General features: G+C 30.2%; 3 protein-coding genes across 4 annotated transcripts in view; 1 reads left to right on the forward strand and 2 right to left on the reverse strand.

Annotated features, from left to right (window-relative positions):
* The first annotated feature begins 7 nt into the window (after positions 1–7).
* On the forward strand, positions 8–2,453 carry LOC130442590 (HSPB1-associated protein 1). 2 transcript variants are annotated; one of them, XM_056776849.1, is made up of 6 exons: positions 8–363; positions 418–554; positions 602–720; positions 1,743–1,864; positions 1,926–2,042; positions 2,108–2,453. In XM_056776849.1, the coding sequence occupies exons 1-6, from the start codon at positions 46–48 to the stop codon at positions 2,438–2,440; spliced, it is 1,146 nt and encodes a 381-aa protein (XP_056632827.1). In that variant the 5' UTR covers positions 8–45; the 3' UTR covers positions 2,441–2,453. The 2 variants fall into 2 exon arrangements, with proteins under 2 accessions (XP_056632827.1, XP_056632828.1); XM_056776850.1 differs by having other exon boundaries at positions 8–354.
* A 237-nt stretch (positions 2,454–2,690) lies between these two features.
* LOC130443206 (alpha-mannosidase 2) lies at positions 2,691–15,867 on the reverse strand. Its single transcript, XM_056777724.1, has 15 exons — positions 15,492–15,867; positions 15,090–15,437; positions 13,833–14,038; positions 13,475–13,776; positions 12,230–12,416; positions 11,988–12,165; positions 11,749–11,933; positions 10,334–10,519; positions 10,015–10,273; positions 8,623–8,789; positions 8,161–8,549; positions 6,897–7,030; positions 5,067–5,342; positions 4,714–5,010; positions 2,691–4,651 (listed from the first exon to the last, which is right to left on the reverse strand). Exons 1-15 carry the CDS (start codon positions 15,618–15,620, stop codon positions 4,508–4,510), a joined length of 3,387 nt encoding a protein of 1,128 aa, XP_056633702.1. The 5' UTR covers positions 15,621–15,867; the 3' UTR covers positions 2,691–4,507.
* An 849-nt stretch (positions 15,868–16,716) lies between these two features.
* LOC130442829 (photoreceptor-specific nuclear receptor-like) overlaps positions 16,717–20,585 on the reverse strand; it is a 38,795-nt gene continuing 34,926 nt past the window's right edge. Inside the window, exons 4-7 of the mRNA XM_056777189.1 lie at positions 20,060–20,180; positions 19,653–20,004; positions 17,311–17,542; positions 16,717–17,257 (exon numbers count right to left, since the gene is read on the reverse strand). Coding sequence (XP_056633167.1) covers positions 17,019–17,257; positions 17,311–17,542; positions 19,653–20,004; positions 20,060–20,180 — 944 coding nt within the window. The 3' untranslated portion in view covers positions 16,717–17,018. The remainder of the gene's footprint in view (positions 17,258–17,310; positions 17,543–19,652; positions 20,005–20,059; positions 20,181–20,585) is intronic.

Raw genomic sequence — 20,585 nt, forward strand, 5'->3', positions numbered from 1 at the left:
CATAAATCTATTTGTTAATTGAGGTTATATCAAATGTTATAAGAAATGAGTGAAGTTTTATTAGATTTAAAATCGTTTTTACACGATAAAAACGAACCTGTATTAATAACGGATGTTTTAAAATGGGGCCTATTAAATTGGACTTTGGAAGATTGGAAAAACGTGCTTGAAGAAGAAGAATTGGAGTTTCGATTAGGAGTTTTTGAAGCGACAGAAAAACCGCAGTGGGAAAGAACTTGTAAATTAGTGAGAAATAACTTCGATTATTTATTAAATCACGTCAAAAACAATACAAATGAGTGGTTATATTTTGATTACAAACATTTGAATAGTTGGTTTAAAAATATTGAACAAGTGAGACAAGTATTTAGTTCTTTATCGTTTCCGATGAATTTTTTCAAGTGAAATTTATTATAGAGTATTAATTGGAGTACAATTGGATTTCCGGACGTTAAACCAGAAGATTGTACCATTTGGATTGGTACAAAAGGTGCACATACACCATGCCATTTAGATTGTTATGGTTTTAACTTAGTGTATCAAATTTACGGAAAGTAAGAACTAAATTCGTTGTTTTTTTTTATATTTATAGTGCTTTTAGAAAATTATGGGTTTTATTTCCACCAGAAGAAAATTTACTACCTTCTAGAATACCATATGAAGAGTCAAGTATTTATTCGAAGTTAAATTTTTTTAGTCCGAATTTGAATGATTTTAAAGGTAAATTTTGAGGTTATTCTTCTTTTTTATCTATTCTGTTCTTCGTATGTAAGATATAATAGTTATAAATATTATAGTGTGATATTGGGTGCTCAAAAAGATTAGTAAAAATAAAAAAGATTTTTTTGAATAAATAAACGAAGTACTACAATCATTAATTTATCTAAATCAATTCTATGTATAGAAAAATGTTATGGTGATTTTAAGGAAAAGAAGACTTTTCAATATGTCAAAATTTTTAATCAAAATCTCGATTTTGTTAATATAAATAATGGAATAATTAATTCACATAAATATATAAAAAGTGTAAAACAAACATACGTACGAGGGTTGCTTAAAAAGAGAAAATAATATAGGTTAATATGTACGAGGGTCGTTTAATAAGAAAATAATGTACGTGATTTAAACACTTTAAAAGTAAGGGATAAAAATATATATACGAGGGTTAAATGAAACAGCTCCCAAATAAGTATGAGGTTTGATTGGATAGGAAACGAGGAAAATATAATGCAATATATACGAGGCCTAGTTGAATTTTATTCAAACTTTTTTTTTTCGAGATTTCTTGAGCATTGAATTTTGTAATATTTAAAATTTTCTCTCGGATTTTTTGAGTTTTCTAGAATGTTTTTAAATCTCCAGATAAAGTGTGTACGAGGGTCGATTGCATTTTAGAATTAATTTTTCCAAATTTATTGGATTCCAAGTTATTTTCACAAAATTTCCAACAATTATTTGAATTATTATATACAAGGGTTAGTTGCATTTTAGATTTGACAGATGATTTTTCGAATTTTCTTGCACTGTGGGGCGTTTTTTTATACAGATATTTTAGATGTCTCGAGAATTCAAGAATTTTGTTCGAATTTAATTTCGTAGCGTTTTTTTATTAATTATTCTGGATTCTGGAGAGAAGATTTTTAAAATGTCAAAAATTTTGAATCGAAATATCGATTTCCGTGAATAAACAATCGATTATAATCGAATTAATAGAATAATTAATTTACGTAAATCGATTCTAGGTATATCGAAATGCCGGAAAATCGAATTGAACCCCGGCGATATTCTGTTCGTTCCTCATAAATGGTGGCATTACGTCGAAAATTTAACCACCAGTATATCAGTTAACGTTTGGCTGCCCCTGGTAAAACACATGTACAACATTTTCTATTTGATAAGAATTAATTGAAAAAATTTAATTTCAGGTCGAAGATCACGAGGAACGTCTTAAGGAATCCATTGTACAATTTTTCGCGAAACAAATCACCGACTTATCGAGTAATGACGTCAATAGAATTATTTTGAACCCGAATATGGATGACGTGAGTCTGAATTTTGATTTTTTGGGGGGGGGGGGGAATATTTTCAATTTTTCTGGTTTTTTTAGGTAATTTTGGAAAGTAGCGAATCGTTAGTGGACATTTTGAATAAATGCAAACGTATTTGTAAAGAAAATTTGTCTTCTAAACGCGTTTTGGGGTCGAAAGAAAGGGGGGAAACGCAAAAAATCGTTGCGGATATAAACGATTTCGTGTCCACTATTCCGGTGATGTCGAAAGAGGATTTCACGCTTTTCTTAAATCAACAAATCGATAGATTCAATGGTTCCAAATTGAAAGAACACCCTGTATATAAAAAGGATGATAATGTCGAATTATTTGAAGCGATAACTGATCCTCGAGTGATTGAACTTATTACGAATATTTTGTTGAAAAAATAAAATTTTGAAAATATGTTTTAGTCATTTTTTTTTTCATTTATCTGACAATTTTTCGAATCCTTTTATCAGAGCGTTGATTACATTTTAAATACAACCGATTTTTCCAAATTTTCGAATATTTTTTCACGGAAAAACTTGAAATTGTTTCGAGTTGAAATGTACGAGGGTCAATTGAATGGATAAAGAGAATAATATAAAAAATAAAACCAAACAAGTTTTTTTATCAACTATTTTATTACAATAGCTTTGAGATTTTATTAAAAATGAGTATTTGGGGTGGGCCGATCAGGCGCGCGCTAAAAATTCATATACACAGCATTTAATAATCTCCACGTTAAATTAATCTTATCGATAAGGATTTCACGGAAATCAATCGTTTCGTTAATTTTCTTATTAACGAGAAGCCGCAATCTTAAAATTAGAAGTGGGGACACGAAACGACAACTTTTGTTGACAGTTGTCACGGATATTGAATTTGACAACTGTCAAAAATCAAATTTGACAGCTGTCATAAACAAAACGTATGTCTTAGGTTTTTTTTGCATTTCTAATACGAAATTTCCAATGATTTTTCAAATTATTTCGCATTTTCCGACAAACTATTCGTGTTTTTCAGATTTTATCGTCATTCTATATAATTTTTTTGAATTCTTCAAGATTTTTCTGTATTTCTTCGTATAATTTCAAAGATTTCGCATTTTTCAATAATTTTTAAAATTAAAATTAAATCAAGATATTTTTTGAATTTTTCGAAATTTTATATATATTTCATTTTACTTTCTCGGGATTTTTTCGATTTTCTAATATTTTTCACCAAATTTTTTCAAATATATTTTACTGATTTTTTCGATTGTTCAAAAGTTTTTTCTAATTTTTCTTGAATTTCCCATGATTGTTTTTTCAATATTTTAAATTGAATTCTTGCAAATTTTTTCGAATTTCCAGTGTTTATCATTGAATTTCATTATTTTCAATATTTTTTAATGAATTTTCAAGATTTTTCTGTATTTCTTCGTATAATTTCAAAGATTTCGCATTTTTCAATAATTTTTAAAATTAAAATAAGATATTTTTTGAATTTTTCGAAATTTTATATATATTTCTTTTTACTTTCCGGGATTTTTTCGATTTTCTAATATTTTTCACCAAATTTTTTCAAATATATTTTACTGATTTTTTCGATTGTTCAAAAGTTTTTTCTAATTTTTCTTGAATTTCCCATGATTGTTTTTTCAATATTTTAAATTGAATTCTTGCAAATTTTTTTGAATTTCCAGTGTTTATCATTGAATTTCATTATTTTCAATATTTTTCAATGAATTTTCAAGATTCTTTAATAAATTTTCCAAGGCTTTATCGATTTATTCTAAATTTTTTTATTGAATTTTCAGAATTTCTTCGAATTTCGAATATTTCTCGATCATTTTAAATTTTAAAGTATTTTCAAGATTGATTTTCCAAATTTCCAATTTTTTATCGAATTTTCAAGATTTTTCCATGATTTTTTTTCGAATTCTCAATAGGTTTTATGGAATTTTCAATATTTATCATTGAATTTCCATTATTTTTTCGAATTATCAATATTTTTCAATAAAGTTCACATTTTTCAACACTAAACATGACATACGTCAATGAAAATCGTCGTTTCGCGTCACGGAATCGATTTTTTTGACGTTACATTGACAACTGACACGAAACGTGACAGATGTTAACATACGTCAACGATAAACGAAGTTACGCGTCACGGAATCAATTTTTTTTGACATTACATTGACAACTGACAGGAATCGTGACAGACGTTGACATACGTCAACGATAAACGACGTTACGCGTCACGGAATCAATTTTTTTGACGTGACATTGACAACTGACATGAAACGTGACAGATGATGACCTACGTCAACGAAAATCGTCGTTACGCGCCACAGAATCGATTTTTTTCCACGCCGTATCAAAAAAATCACCCGCGAACGCGCGCTTAAACCGGAAAACCACCGAACAATCACAAATTTCACGTTTTTTCCATAAATACTGCATCGGTATAAAAACAATCCTTTTATTTTTTCATCAAAAAACGAAAGCTCGCATCTCCATAGGACACAATTCAATCGATTTTTCATTTCCTACCAAATTTTCCAAACGAAGAAACGACAACGTCGCTTTCCTCAAATATTTCCTCCTATTTTCCGGCACCAATTTCTCCAAAGATACCTACAAAACCGAAATTTATTATATACATCACGGACACATTAAATTTTCATTAAATCACTCACCGAACCGTCGCTCAAACGAAACCGCCTCAAAATATCCTCGTCATCGAAACAAACATCGAGATATCGACGAAAAACGACGATTCCGAAATAATTCCGATCGCCAAATCGAACATTCGATTTAATTACCGGCATCGAATAATCGATACCGAAATCATCGATTAATCGATAACCGCCCGAAATCGATTCGGAATCGTCGTCGATCGATTTCGATAGTTTTACGAGGGGATTCAAGAGAGTTTGGGAGGTTACGTGGGCGGCAATCGATGAAAAACCGGCGGGGTGTTGTTTCGATCCGGTCTGAAATAAGATTTATGCAAAACCGGCTCCGTAAATCGATTTATTCGGATACTTACCTCGCAATTGTCGCGTTTTGTTTCGATTAGTATACGGAATACGTGTTCGATTGGTCGGTTATCTTGGACGCCTTGTCCCAACCCCAAATTGTCGTCTTGGTTTAATCGCCGATCTAACATAACCTCAATTCGACCGGGGGTTAGGGAGCTACAGCCCAATGGGGTGGCGGTGGTTATGGTGAGGCGGGTGGCGGCGTCTTCGATGTACGCCATCGTCGGTATGGGGTAGTAGTTGGCTTGTAGGGGCAGTTTTTTGAATCTCTTTCGTTTTAGTATCTGGAAAATCGAGGGACGGTGATTCTTGAGAAAATAAATTAATTTTCGAATAGAGTGGAATGGATTTTTTTCCAATTAATTTGGATTAAAACGTTTTTTCCTATTTTTTTGATTTTTTTCCCTATAATTTATCGATATTTTTCATTGAATTTCCAAGATTTTGTGAAATTTTCATTCATTAGAATTTCGATTTTTTTTTAATTGAAGATTTTTCCCAATTTCCAATGATTTTTATTATATTAACAAGTTTTTGTAGAATTCTCTACATTTTTTAGATTTTACAAGTATTTTTTCTATTTTTAATATATTTTATTGATTTTCCGGGAATTTTTTGGAATTCTAGTATTTATTAATTGGATATCGAAGATTTTTTGCATTTCTTTGAAAGAATTTTTCGATTTTTCAGAATTTCGTCGATTTTCCAGGATTTTCTTGTGGTAGTGGGTTTGTAGGGGGAGTTTCTTTGAATTATTTTCATTTTAGTATATGGGAAATTGAGAGGGGATGATATTAATCATGGAATTTTTCCGAATTCTATTATTTTTCATTTCCAAAATTTCAAATTTTTCAATTCTTTTCGGAGAATTGATCAATTTTTTTTATGGAAATTTACGTTAATTCTCCAAGGTTTTTCGGATTCATAAGTACTTTTATCGAATTCCCAGAATTTTTACGGATTTTTCTCATTTTTTCAAAGTTTAATGGAATTTTTCTCAATTTTTCAGACGTTTCCTGAGAATTTTTTGATTGTTTTGGGAATTTCCAATAATATTTCTATATTTAAAGCATTTTTAAATTTTCCTGAATTTGCCCAACTATTGTTTGAATTACCTCTCATTTTTTCGTATTTTTTCCAAATTTTTCCGAAGATTTCCCCATTCTTCTTAATTTTGAATTTTCAGAAATTATTTCTTATTTTATTATATTTTTTCGATTTTTTTCTATTTTCTTGTGACCCCCTGAGAATATTTTTGCATTTTGTTTCTGTTTTTTTAACTTTTTCACATTTCACTTGAAGTTTTTATTATTTGTCGGTACTTTTTTTTAAAATTCTTTAAATATTTCGAATTTATTCACATTTTTTCTAATTTTCTTCAAATTACCCAAAAATTTTTCATTTTTTTCACATTTTATTTTCATTTTCTCAAATTTTTTCGCACGTTTCAATTTTTCTTTGTTAATTTCGATTTTCCGAATTTTTCTCTATTTTCTCCAAACCCCCCGAGAATTTTTCATTTTTTTCGCATTTTATTTTAATTATTTCTATTTGTTGGTACTTTTTGTAAAATTCTTTAAATATTTCTAATTTTTCCACATTTTCCCAATTTTTTCTAATTTTCTACAAATCCCCCGTGAATTTCCAATTTTTTCACATTTTATTTTCTCAAATTTTTCCGCAATTTTTTTTTTAAAATTCCTATAGTTCAAATTTTCCGATATTCTTTTCGTTTTTTCCGAATTTTCTCTAATTTCAACAATTTTTTCCCCACTTTTTCGCGCGCATATTTCAAAAAAAAAAACGAGAAAAAATCAAGCGGCAACGTTTCTACTCACCTGATAACCGTTATCATCAGTATAAAATTCGTCGGAACTGTTAATGTTCGTCGACAATCTCATAACGAGTTCGAAATTACGAGTTTTCGTTATATCCACCAAATTGTGAAGTTCTATACCCAAACCGTCTCCACCTAACGAAAAACGAAAAAAAAAAAAAATTAAAATTAATTCATCCAAAAATGTCCCCCTTGAAACTTTCATCCGAATATCACTAAATATATTAATTTCCGATTAACTCGGAAATATCAGTTACATTTGGCAACACGTAAACTCAAAAACGATACTAATCGAAAACTTTTTTCAAATTTCAAGATTTTTCCGAAATTCCCGATAATTATTCAAAGTTTCTAGAATTTTCCAAATTTTTATTCAAAATTTTTGCAAATATTCGTTAATTTTCAAAAAATTTTCGCATTTTTTCAGTTTCTCTGATAATTATTCGAGATTTTGTACCGTTTCAAAAGTTTCTTTGAATTTTTATGCACTTTTAAAGTTTTTTTCTCGAATCCTACAGAAGTTTTGTCCTGATATTCGCCAAAAATTCAAGATTGTATTCGAATTTCGACGCTTTATTTATCGAAAAATCGTCATTTTAGACGTTTTCCGATGATTTTTCCACAAAATTTTCGATAATTCTTCCAAATTTTCTCAGGTTTCCTCATATCCCAAGATAACTAACCAAATTTTCTCAAATTTCCTGTTTATGGAAAAATCGTCATTTTTGAGATTTTCTGATGATTTTTCTAGAAAATTTTCCCAAGTTTTCCTTCCTAAATTTTCCGAAAATACATCAAATCTTCTCCATTGTTCTAAAATTCCTTCAAATCGTTCTCGAATTTCCCTAAAATCGGAATTTCGACGGTTTATTTATCAAAAAATCGAATTTCTTGAGGTTTTTCCAGGATTTTTCGACAAAATTTCCACGTGCCACGTTAACTATACAAATTTCCAAGTTTTTCCGACGAAATTTTCCGAAAATTCAAGATTGTTCTCGAATTTTCTAAATTTCGATTTTCAACGATTTATTTATCGAAAAATCGAAATTTTCCGATCATTTTTTCACAAAATTTCCATGTCCCACGATAACTTACCAAATTTTCAAGTTTTTCCACCGAGATTCCTTCAAGATTCCCCTCGAATTCGAATTTTAACGAAATTTCCCAAAAACCGAACCTTCTCGAATATTCTAGATTCCAGATTTTTCGCGATAAAAATTAAAAAAAAGAAAAGAAAAAAAACCAAAATTTCGATCAATATTTACCTGTAGTATTATACAGAACGGCCGTATGTCGGACATAAGGCAACTGCACCGACACCGACGACACAATAGGCCCTTCGATCACATTAACGACTACGTTTTCCGCCGGAACCGGAACCGCCTCCCCGTCAGGTACGAACAAATAAGCGCCGCTAGTTTCCGAATTCTTCCTAACGGCAACACCGTATTTGGCGAAATCCAAATGCACCGGATAAATTTTCCCGTCGATTTTCATCGATTTCAGTAAACCGAGTTTTCCGAACGATGCGACAACTCGGCCGTTCTGCAAGGAAAATTCTTTGGGGGCGGCGGTAACTTCCGGTCGGAAACCGACTGGCGGTTTAATTTCACCGTAATGGTTCAAAATGGTGACGGCGGAGAAGACGGTTTCGCTGAAATTGCCAAAAAAAAAAATTATTTAAAAAAATTCGAGGGGGGGAAGCAAGGGGGCGGAGATCGATTTACCTGGGGACGTCGGTTTCTAGTAGGGCGTTTATCGTGTAGGCGGTGAGACTTAGGGGCGGTACGTTGGACGCGAAGGATAATTGGTATTTTGTTTGGGACATCGAGGGGCCGTATTCGAATATCGGAGATAATTGGCATTTTATTCTGTTTCCTTCCGAATCTCGTACCTGGAAAAATAATAAACTCGAAGGTATGTCGAGAGGGGGTTTGGCGAATTTTTATTTTTGTTGTTTTTCGAGTTTTTTGCGACTTTTTCCTCCCACAATATTTTTTTTTCGAATTTTTAAGAATTTTCTCAGAAATAAGTTTTTCGTAATTTTCCAATTATATTATAGATTCTCCAAAAATTATTCTGGTATTTTCCACTGTATTTTCAACTTTTTTGATTTCCTGTGAATTTTTTCGATTTTTTCGCACTTTTTCCAAATTTTCAATTTTTTTCGGAATTTTGAGAATTTTTCTGATATTTTATTTGTTTTTCGAATTTTATTTTAGATTTTTTAATAACTATAGTTTTTCGCCCCCCCAAAGTTTTTTTTCGAATTTTCCATTTTTTAAGGATTCCTCAAGGAATTTTTTCGCAAATTTAAGTTTTTTTTAATTTTTGAATTTTTTCAAGAATTATTCCAATGTTTACGTAATTTACGTTTTTTGTCGATTTTTCAAATTTTTTTTTTTTATTTTTTCTGTATCATAAAAATTTTACGATTTTATCAAAAATTTTATAAAATTCTCAAAATCTCTCAGCTTTTCCCATATGTTCCAGCTTTTTATTAAAATTTTCCTATTTTTTCAAAATTTACAAAAATTATTCATCGAAGTTTATGAACTATTTTTGTATTTTGAATTTTTTTTTATTATTAAATTTTTTACGATTTTTCCTAATTATCGGAATATTAGTAGTATTATTTTTTCACATTTTCCATCTTTTCAAAATTTTTATTTTTTCCCACTATTTCGCATTAACAAACTTTTTCACAGATTTCCAAAAATTTTTCAGAAATTACAAGTTTTTTTATGAAATTTTCCGATTTCCCCAAAATTATTCATTTTTTTAGATTTACAGTGATACCTCTTTTTCAGATTTTTACGAAATTATTCGAATTTTTTCCGTATTAAAATTTTATTCTTTCTAATTTTCAAAATTTTAGGATTTTTTTTTCAATTTTTCGAAGATTTTCCACATTTTTCCTAAATTTCCAAAATTATACGAATTTTTAAAAAAAATTCTATAAAATTATTAATTTTTTTTCCAATTTTCCACATTTTCCTAGAATTATTTTTTAATTTCAAATTTTTCCAAAACAAATAGCACTTCAAAAGTTTTTCCTCAAATTTCGCCACAATTTTTCGAATTTTTTCGAATTGTTACACATTTTCCAAACAACTCACCTCAACAAACGGCGTCGATATATAAAAAGTCACCACCTCCCGTCGACTAAACGTCAAAGAATTATAAACAACAATTTTTTTACTACTAATTTCCGGATATCCGATTATAATTTCGTAATGTCCGTCTTGCGACGCCCCCCCGTCGGCGATGTTGTAATACACCGCCTCCTTATCGGGCGTTTCGTTTCGAAAACCGTTCAACAGAACGTGAGCGCAAAGTTGAACGACTTGTTGACATCCACGAATCGCCGATCGCATCCTAAAATTTGGAAAAAATGAAAAAAAAAATATTCAAAAAAATCGATTTTTTTCGTTATACTTTTCGGCGTAATCGATTACGACGTGATTTCGAGCGGTTCCGGTGATGCCGTCGTGATGTTGGAATAGGGAAAGGGCGTGTCGTGACGTCGTTAAAATTTTTTCTATACCGGTTGTCTCATTCGAAATCCAATCGGCACCCGGTTTATTACTTATACTTGTCAATGTGTATATTGATTCAGCTGCCCTGAAATGATTCCGATTTTATTGACTATAAACTATTTTTTTTGGATCTTTATTGTTAAGTCTTATCTTTTTTGAAATATCTAATATTTCATCATTTTTTTTTCAAAATATAGTAAAATTTATTTTTTGTAATGAAAAACCCTGTATATTTTCACAATTTCGTGTATTAATGATCGTTTTAGACTAATTTTAAACAATAAGACACCGGTTTCGAGATAATCGACTTTTTGAGATAATATAACCTCAAAATATTAACGAAAAACACTTTTGGATCAATCAAGGTCCAATAAAATCACAATTAAACGAAAATCGATGAGTAAAATGGTTAAACAAACACTTGAAGAGTTATTTCAAGTATTTTTCTCAAGTAAATTTTATACAGGGCGATCTAAATTATTATTTAATTTTTTTATGAAAAATATAGCGAAACTTCACTTTTGTAACACAAAACCCTGTATATTTTCACTTTCACACAAAAATTGTTATTTCAATTGTTGACCGGATACATAACGAGTCATTTCAGGCATTTTTATCAATCAAATATGATACAGGGCGTTCCAAATTGTCAATTTGATATTTTTCGAAAAATATAGTGAAACTCTTTTTCACACAAAACTCCCAGTATATTATCACTTTTAAAAAATAATCGTTATATGAATTGTTAAACTTATACATGACGAATAAATTCAGGTATTTTTATCAATCAGATATAATACAGGGCGTCCAAAATTATCATTTTAGTTGTTTAACTAAAAATAAAATACTTTCATAACAAAAAACCCTGTATATTTTCATTTTTACCCAAAAATAGTTATTTATATACTTGAAGAGATACTTGACGAGTAATTTCAGGTTCTTTTATCAATCAAATATGATACAGGGCGTTCCAAAGTGTTATTTCGAATGTTCCAGAAAAAATATGACAAATATGGATTGTCTTCAAGAAAAACTCTGTTTATATCAAAATTTCTCTCTTCACACATAGTTCCAGACTCTATATCTCTTACCAACCCTAAATAGACTCAATATTTTATCAAAATCAATAAATTTCAAACAATTTTCTTAAAATCCGATTGTAATAATGAAGTCGTTATTCTGACTTCAAAAATCACCCCCAAATTTTAAAAAATTTCAATTTTGAACACAATTACATATAATTTATTCTCAATATCGACGCTAAATTCAATAAAATATATTAAAACAGTCAGTATAATAGAAATACATACTTACTTAACGTATGCCAACAAAATCCGATCCATCCTTTTGTAAAATGGCCTCGATGTATAATAACCACTCCAATAATGATCGTCGCGATCGGCGTAAGTGAAAAAGTCCCCGGAAAGCGTCGGAAAATCCGAAATTTTCCTATTTTTCCTCAATTCATTGAAATAATCCGTCAAAGTACCAAACTGAGCCTGAAATAAACCAATTAAAACTAAATTCACGTACAAACGAATCAAAAAATTCACCTGCACGTTCAATTTAACATTCGAATTCATATAATCGAACAATTTTTGATAATTATTATACTGGACGTCCCATTCCGTGGGATGATCGTACCTAAAATCGTCCCCCAACGGGGCGAGAACCACGTTCGTATTAAACAACCTCGATTTCTTCCTGTACTGATCTAAAAGTAACTCCGCTCTGAAATAAAAAAAAAATTAAATCGGCGGAAACACGAAGTAAATGCAACGTTTAAGTATCTCACCTTTCCGCTACGTTTTTTTCGGTAATCACTTGCGGAGGGATCCTCCAAGGACAAGTAAACCCGTGATTCGGAAGTCTTTTGAAATCGAATTGACAACAAATTTTCGGATCGGGGCCGCACGTGTGCGGAATGTCGTAAGAATAAAAAGGCATCATGTGAGTTAATATTTCAGTGTCTCCTTTGTTATCTGAAATAATTAATACACTGTATCCAATCAAAATTACGATTTTTCGATTAATTATACACCCTGTATGTGATTTCAAACATTAACGACAGTTTTTAAAACTATTACACATTGTAATAATTCCGTAAACGATTTTTATTAAAATAGAAATTAATAGAAGTGAATAATTGTATCAGAGAATAAAAAATTATTATAAAACAACTATAAACCAATACTTAATCCTTTTTTACAAATGAATTTATAATAATTAGCAGTTATATCAAAAAAGTAAAAGTTAGGTTATGTACGAATTTTTATTAATATATTTACTTATATTTAAACCTGTGAGTATATTAATGGAAAATATTTAAAACTTCGTATAAAAAACGTTTCATTATTTGCTTTTTTTTAAACTTACAATTTTATTTTCACAAAAACAACTTGTATTTGTTATCAAATAAGGCGTTTCTCCTTTTCTTACACTTGTTCCAAAAGTATTTAAAAAGTTTTTGTAACATAATCATCAAATTTTCACACAACACTACACAGTAAGAAACATTTTCACTTTATACTGTTTTTATTAAATTTATTTCATAAAATCGGTTAACTTTTGACATATTAGTTTATCGTTGTTATACCAACATGTAAACGAAGATTTCCCTAGATTTATTTTGAAATATGTTTAGAATTAATTACTAGGGAAATGAAGCTCTATTGGTAGCATTGCTTGAATCGTGATATAAGTAATTGTTTATACAGGGTCTATTCAAAAAATAAAGTAAAACTTCATGAATGTGATCGCGTTTTAAAGAAAATACAGTGAAACATTTTTTTAAATACGATATAGTGTCAAAAATATGTAATTTTTAGGAAATTAAAATAGTTGGGTTTATACAGGGTCTATTCACAAAATAAGGTAATACCATTTAAATTGGTTCGTGTTTTAAATAAAATATAGGGTGTTTTATAAAAAAAATAGACTGAAATATGGTAAACCACGCAACTCTGATGGTGTTTGTAATTAAATACAGGGTGTTTCAATGAAAAAATGAACTGAAATATTTTTTAATAAGTTTTCTTACCCCAAAGCTGCCTCCATCTAAATTCCAGCATCTTAGTACTGGCTAATTGTTTTTTAACGGAATAATGCACCCTCTGTATCAACATATTTTTCAACCCCATATTTTTTAGCAGCATCGGTTGTGTCAAACTCAACCCGAAAGGATCAATAGACCAATGACTTACTGGGGTGTAATTTAAATTTTTTTTTAACCATTGATGCCCGTCTGTAAGTTGGTTTAATATCGATTGCCAATGGGAATTCGCCTCGTCGTTCATAACCCAACCCCCTGTGACTATTTCCAACTGATTATTCCTTATCAATCTACAAAAAAACGAAATTTTTTCATGACAGACGATTTACATCGCACCCCCTCGTACCTTTCCACTTGATAACGATCGTCCTCTTTCAGCTCGTCCCACCATAACGAAAAAAACGATACTTCTGCCCAAATAAACTTCCTTCTCGAATCCTCGGGCAATTTCACCAACATATTATCCAAAATATGTTTAGTTTGAGTTGCGTAATAATCCTCGAAAGTCTTTATCCAACCTGGATCGTTATGGGAATGGGGAACAACGAAAACCTGAAATATTTACATCGGTTACAACATCGAGGCGGAAATAGCGCCATCTACAATCGACCGGGAAACGTTTGACGTCATAAAACGAGTTGGTAACATTGTTTCATACCATTTGTCATTGGATAATTATTCAGTCGTACCAATAGTTAATGACGTAATTTGTAAATAAAACATATCTGATGTTAAGAAAATTAACCTCACAATTATTATTTTTGATCTAAACATAAGAATAATGAATTTTTTTATCAAAAATTATTTAATTTATTGGTTGATATGAGTATTTGTTAACAGAAGCACCTTTATCAATGCAATTTTTCTTGTTTAGGCATTTTTTTTGATAAATACTGATAAAGAGAAACGAAATTTGAATTTGAAATGATTTATTTTCAATATTTACAATTTTTATCGTTAAAATGTGAGATAATAATTTGTTTATCAAACAAACACGTGGATAACAAATAAAAGTATATAGATATACAGGGGTATTTTATTTGGAATGACAAATAAAAACGATATACGTAAATGTTTAACAAAATGTTAAAAATAACCTAAAAAAACTTTTAACCTATCGCCAACTCCAATTCAAAACACTGATAGGTAAATAAAAGTATGGAGACATCAAAATTGACGTAAACGATAATTATAACCTCAAATAACGTGTCAGACGTCAAAATAGCCTAGAAATTCGACATTTAGGTTAGTAGGTTCAATTATAACCCAAAATGTCATTAACATAAGATAAAATTGTGAAATTTTTTAATATTGATCGAGCACTTGAAGTTTAAGTGATTCTTGTTGACTTAAAGCTATTTATAACTTCAAATAATCTTTCATACATAAAATTATCCTTTGCATTTAATCAACAGCAATTTCCTGGAGATAAACTTGAAGATAACAAATCTCAAGTGTATATACAAATATTTGAAATACCACTGTTTTAAAGTAAATTTTTCATATCAAATTTCATCAATGACTTTCAATTTAGAAAATAAATTGAATAAAAATTAATTTCAACACAAATTAACAACATCAAGATATTTTTTTGTTCACATACCTTCAGTTTATTACGCCGGTTCCACTGTTTTTCATCAACTTCTATCCTCCAACCCTGTTTCCAAACGCCCCCGTCCATGTTATCAAAATTGAGATTCTCATATAAATCTAGCATCTGTATTACAGTTTTTGGTTTCATGTTTATTTGAAATGGACAAGTATTATCATATTTAAACTCAGATACAACTTGCAGTTTCGTTTTAACATCGAAAGGCACTAAATTACGTTTAAATGAACTGGAACGCATCAAATTTTTCACTGCTTCTTTAATTTCGTACACAGCGTTGTGATGCTTGTTCAAATCGTCTTCAAGATGTTTTATTTTGTCTTCAAAATGAAGCCATTTGTTCTATAAATATTGATAACATCGAAATTGCTAGTAATAATGTATTTACTTACTTACGTTTGCTATATCATCTTCGGCTAATGATTTCCTAGTGGGCATTTCCAGGTCATTTAGAGTATATAACATAAACACTACACCAATTGTTATTAAAGATATGAATATTACAATAGCTTTTTTCAACCTCATATTTTATATTTCAACTTAAATAATTTTATAATCACTTTTTTTTAACAATATAAATACGTGGTTACATTCATTATTAGATGTATTCACAAAAAATTGAATGTACTTATTAATATACTTCTTATATTTATAAAGATTTCACATTATCAATTGCAATATTTCACTCACAATACTATTTATTTAAATAAATTGATAAGAATCGTTCTAGTTCCAATTTATTCATGACCTGTCACGACATTTCAAATCATATGGAAGCATTGTTCGCTGGCGTCACTACGGAGTAACATTAGACGCGTTCTGCTGGTAACTTATATAGAAAATTAAAAATTAGTAGTAGAACAAGTGAGAAATATAAATTGAACCGGATTTTGTATTGAACTGAATCATAAATCAATTTATTCCAATTAGATTCCAATTTTCTTACCGTTACCATGTAGTACACATTAGACACGCTTTGCTGTTAACTGGGTACATAAGTGTAATGCTAAACGCTTTTTATAGTATATTGCGATATATTTAATCAATATCGTAACTCATATAGAAAATTAGTAGTAACACGATTAAAATATATCAAATAAACTGAATTTTGTATTGTACTGAATCATAAACAAACTAATCCATTCAAAATCATATACAATTATTGTTCATTAGAGTCATCATAGTGTACACATTAGACGCGTTCTTTTATTATCCGGATACACGATATCTTTAATCAATCCCGTAATTCTAATATAGGAAATTAGTTTTAAAACAAGTAAAAAATATGAATTGGACCCGATTTTGCATTGTATTGAATCATAAATCAATTTAATGCATTCAGTTTTACGTACTAGATGAAACACAACGAACAAACTTATGATGTTGGTGGTTCTGTTTGACACAAGTGACATTACCTGTGAGCTGTAAATTCAAAAAATTATATTTTCAAATAATATTAGTTTATTATTTTAGTTTTTATTATATTTATACGCGTTATTACGATTATTTAATTTTGAGAGGTATATTTAGTTTAATTTGCTTACTTATTTTTTGTGTTGTTGTGTGAATATAATTTAAGAGTGTTATGTTAGTTTGATCAGGTAATCAAAGATGGCAGGATGGGTTAATAATAAACTTTCTATTTTATTTTTTTACTTTCGAATTTTACAAGCTCAAAAAAACATTAATAATGATCAATTATACAAAAATTTTCAAGAATTTTACATATTATGGAAAAAAATTTTGCTTAGGCCAATATTACTTATAATTGAGGAATAACTTTAAGTTATACAGGGTGAGTCACAACGAACTCGTATTTTGAATACAGTGTCTGTAATTAGTACTGCAACTAAAAATAACGAGTGATATCATTTAAATAGACATATTTTACAGATTAACGTTAATATATTTACAACGATTTTATTAATTTTTATACATGTCGCACAAAACTTTTTCCATCGGCGTATTTCCGATGGTTTTTTGAAAAAAAATCGCTTCGATTCTTAGCGCAGGAACAATTCTGAGTAACGGTAACATCAGTAGGAGTCTACCGAATCTCGCAACTTGACCTGGTAGTTGTGTTCTACAGTGTTGCCATAACATAACTTGAGCTTGATCTTGGAGATTTTCAATTTGACTTGGATCTTTTAAGCCTCGCGTTTCTGAAAAATATAAAAATCGTTTTATGTTCGATTTTATTATTTATTTACCGTACCAGCTCTGAATAAAACGACGGCTTTCAAACAAGCGAATTCGGCTGGATCCACGTGAACTGCTTTGAACCTGAGAAGCGTGTCTCCTAAAATTTTGACATCGACAATCGAATGGCCGTTTTTGGTGTGTTCGTTGATGTTGAATAAAGGACTGGCGGATATATCGAGTGGCATACACCATTGGATGGCGTTTAAGAGAAACAATTCACTCCAAGTTTCTTCTAACAATATCACCTGAAATACAAATACCGTTCCTGTCAATTTTTACACTATATTTCGATCGTTTTCATGAAAAAATCATAAAAAGCTTCGTCCCAAGCTTCTACAATGTATTTTTGAAAATTATTTCATTTTTTTTCATCGTTTTTTTACTTATTCTTTTTGGATATTCCATATAGTTGATTTAAGTATATTTTAAGTTGATTTAAGTTATCTAGAACCGATTTAAGTGGGTCATAACTTGTTTCAACTGCTACTTACCCTTTTTTTTTGATCATTTTCACTCATATTTATTCGTTTTTCAATAACAATGAATTATTTAAATATATATTTAACACATTATAGTTAAACTATTGATTTAAGTTGCTTAAAATACATTTTTAACGGTTAGTTATACTTTTTTAATCGATTTTATTCATATTTATTCGTTTTTGAATCCATAAAATTTCATATTTACCTTCTATAGTCGATTTAAGTGACTTACAATTGATTTAAGTTGCTTACAAGTCATTTCAACGTATACTTAACGATTATAGTTGAATTAAGTAACTTAAAATTTATTTTAACGTCTGTTTGACGGTTATTTATGCTTGTTCGATCATTTTTACTCGTTCATCTAATCCATATAGTTGATTTAAGTTCATAGTTACTACATTTAAGTATCTTACAATCGATTCAAGTAGCTTTAAACTTATTCCAATTTATTTTCAACAATTACTGATGCTTTTGATCGGGTTTACTTATATTTATTTGTTTTTAAGTCAACGTAGTTGATTTAAGTTCAACTTCATCACCTTATAGTTGATTTAAGTTACTTACAATTGATTTATTGGCTTAAAACAGATATTAACGTATTTTTGACGGTTGGTGATGCTTCTTCGATTATTTTTACTCACATTTATCGGTTTTTAAATCACAATAGTTGATACAAGTTAATATTTGTTACCTTAAAGTTGATTTATGTGTCTCACAATTGATTTAAGTGGCTTAAAGCTTTCAACGTATTTTCGACGGTTAGTTTTCGTGTTTTGATCGTTCCTAAATTACTATAGTAGATTTAAGTTCATATTTACTTCCTATAGTTGATTTAAGTGCCTTGCATATGATTTAAGTAGCTCAAAACTTATTTCGACGTATTTTCGACGGTTAGTTTTCGTGTTTTGATCGTTCCTAAATTACTATAGTAGATTTAAGTTCATATTTACTTCCTATAGTTGATTTAAGTGCCTTGCATATGATTTAAGTAGCTCAAAACTTATTTCGACGTATTTTCGACGATTAGTTTTCGTGTTTTGATCGTTCCTAAATTACTATAGTAGATTTAAGTTCATATTTACTTCCTATAGTTGATATAAGTGCCTTGCATATGATTTAAGTAGCTCAAAACTTATTTCGACGTATTTTCAACTGTTATATCTATTTTTTCTTTCGTTTTTTTTTCATATTTATACATTTACAGTTCTACTTAGTTGATTTAAGTGTTCTTTAAGTTGATTCAAGTGTTTCTTAAGTTGATTTAAGTGTCTCACAATTGATTTAAGTGGCTTAAAATTTTCAACGTATTTTCGACGGTTAGTTTTCGTGTTTTGATCGTTCCTAAATTACTATAGTAGATTTAAGTTCATATTTACTTCCTATAGTTGATATAAGTGCCTTGCATATGATTTAAGTAGCTCAAAACTTATTTCGACGTATTTTCAACTGTTATATCTATTTTTTCTTTCGTTTTTTTTCATATTTATACATTTACAATTCTACTTAGTTGATTTAAGTATTCTTTAAGTTGATTCAAGTGTACCTTAAGTTGATTTAAGTGTCTCACAATTGATTTAAGTGGCTTAAAGCTTTCAAGGTATTTTTGACGGTTAGTTTCCGTGTTTTGATCGTTTATGAATCACAATAGTTGATTTAAGTTCATATTTACTTCTTACATTTGATTTAAGTGCCTTAGATATGATTTAAGTATCTCAAAACTTATTTCGACGTATATTTATACATTTACAATTCTACTAAGTTGATTTAAGTGTCCTTTAAGTTGATTTAAGTGTCCGACAATTGATTTAAGTAGCATAGAACTTATTTCAACATATTTTTAACGGTCATTTATACGTTTTAAGTTACTCACCTGATCTCTGAATGGCAAACTAGCGAAGCTCGGTAAATTTTTGGCCCATTTGACCGCCATAAAAAGTAGTCTAGCGGACGTTTCGTGTATAGTTTCGTGGGGTGTTTGATAGATTCCCGTGGCGATGGAAGCTGATTGCGGTTCGGGTCGTAACGGACCGCTACTGGACGATACGCCGCAACCCGTAGGCGCATCGTCTTCTTCGTTAGTCACATCTATACTTTCTTCGTCATTATCGCTGCTGGTGTTCATATCTTTAGGTGTCGGTTCTCTATTCGGCAACGTTGTATGCGTTAGAAAAGTGTTTGTGTATCTTGCTGGATTGAAAGCCATCGTTAAAGATACGGGGGGTCTACGAAAAGTTATTATATTTATTTAAATATTATATTGAAACGTGGAATAATTACCCGAAGACGCCCACGGCTACAGCGGCCTCTCTTAGGGCTCTTTCTTGTTCGGCGCTCATGTCTCTTAACGTTTCCGGTCTTATGGTAGCCGTATTTCTCGGTTGTCTTTCGTTTTGCACGGCTGAAAATGGAAAATTTGTTTTAAATTCGTTCCCGAGGGAGATGGGTGAGGCGGGCCGACCCTGTCGCCGCAGTCGATCGGGGAGTTTTGGTGGAGCGTTTGGTGAAAATAAACCGGCTTCGGATCCCATTAATCAGCGTCTTTTAAACCCCCGAAGGGGGTGGGTGGTGTTTGCGCGACGCTTGCCTATTTGCTCTTCCATGCAAATTTCAAAGGAAATATCGTCACCAACCAGTTTTCCAACCCTAATTGCGAATAGTTTGGAAGCGACACGTTCTTCACATTTTTTTTTTTTTATAATTTTAATAGACGGTTACTTGTTTTAATTGTCGGGTGGCGGAGGATGGTGGACGACGGCGAATTAAAGAAAGAAGAAGAAGTGGGATCGAATACGTGGTATAATTA

Source organism: Diorhabda sublineata, chromosome 4 (assembly GCF_026230105.1).
Source record: "Diorhabda sublineata isolate icDioSubl1.1 chromosome 4, icDioSubl1.1, whole genome shotgun sequence".
NCBI classification, from domain to species: domain Eukaryota; kingdom Metazoa; phylum Arthropoda; class Insecta; order Coleoptera; family Chrysomelidae; genus Diorhabda; species Diorhabda sublineata.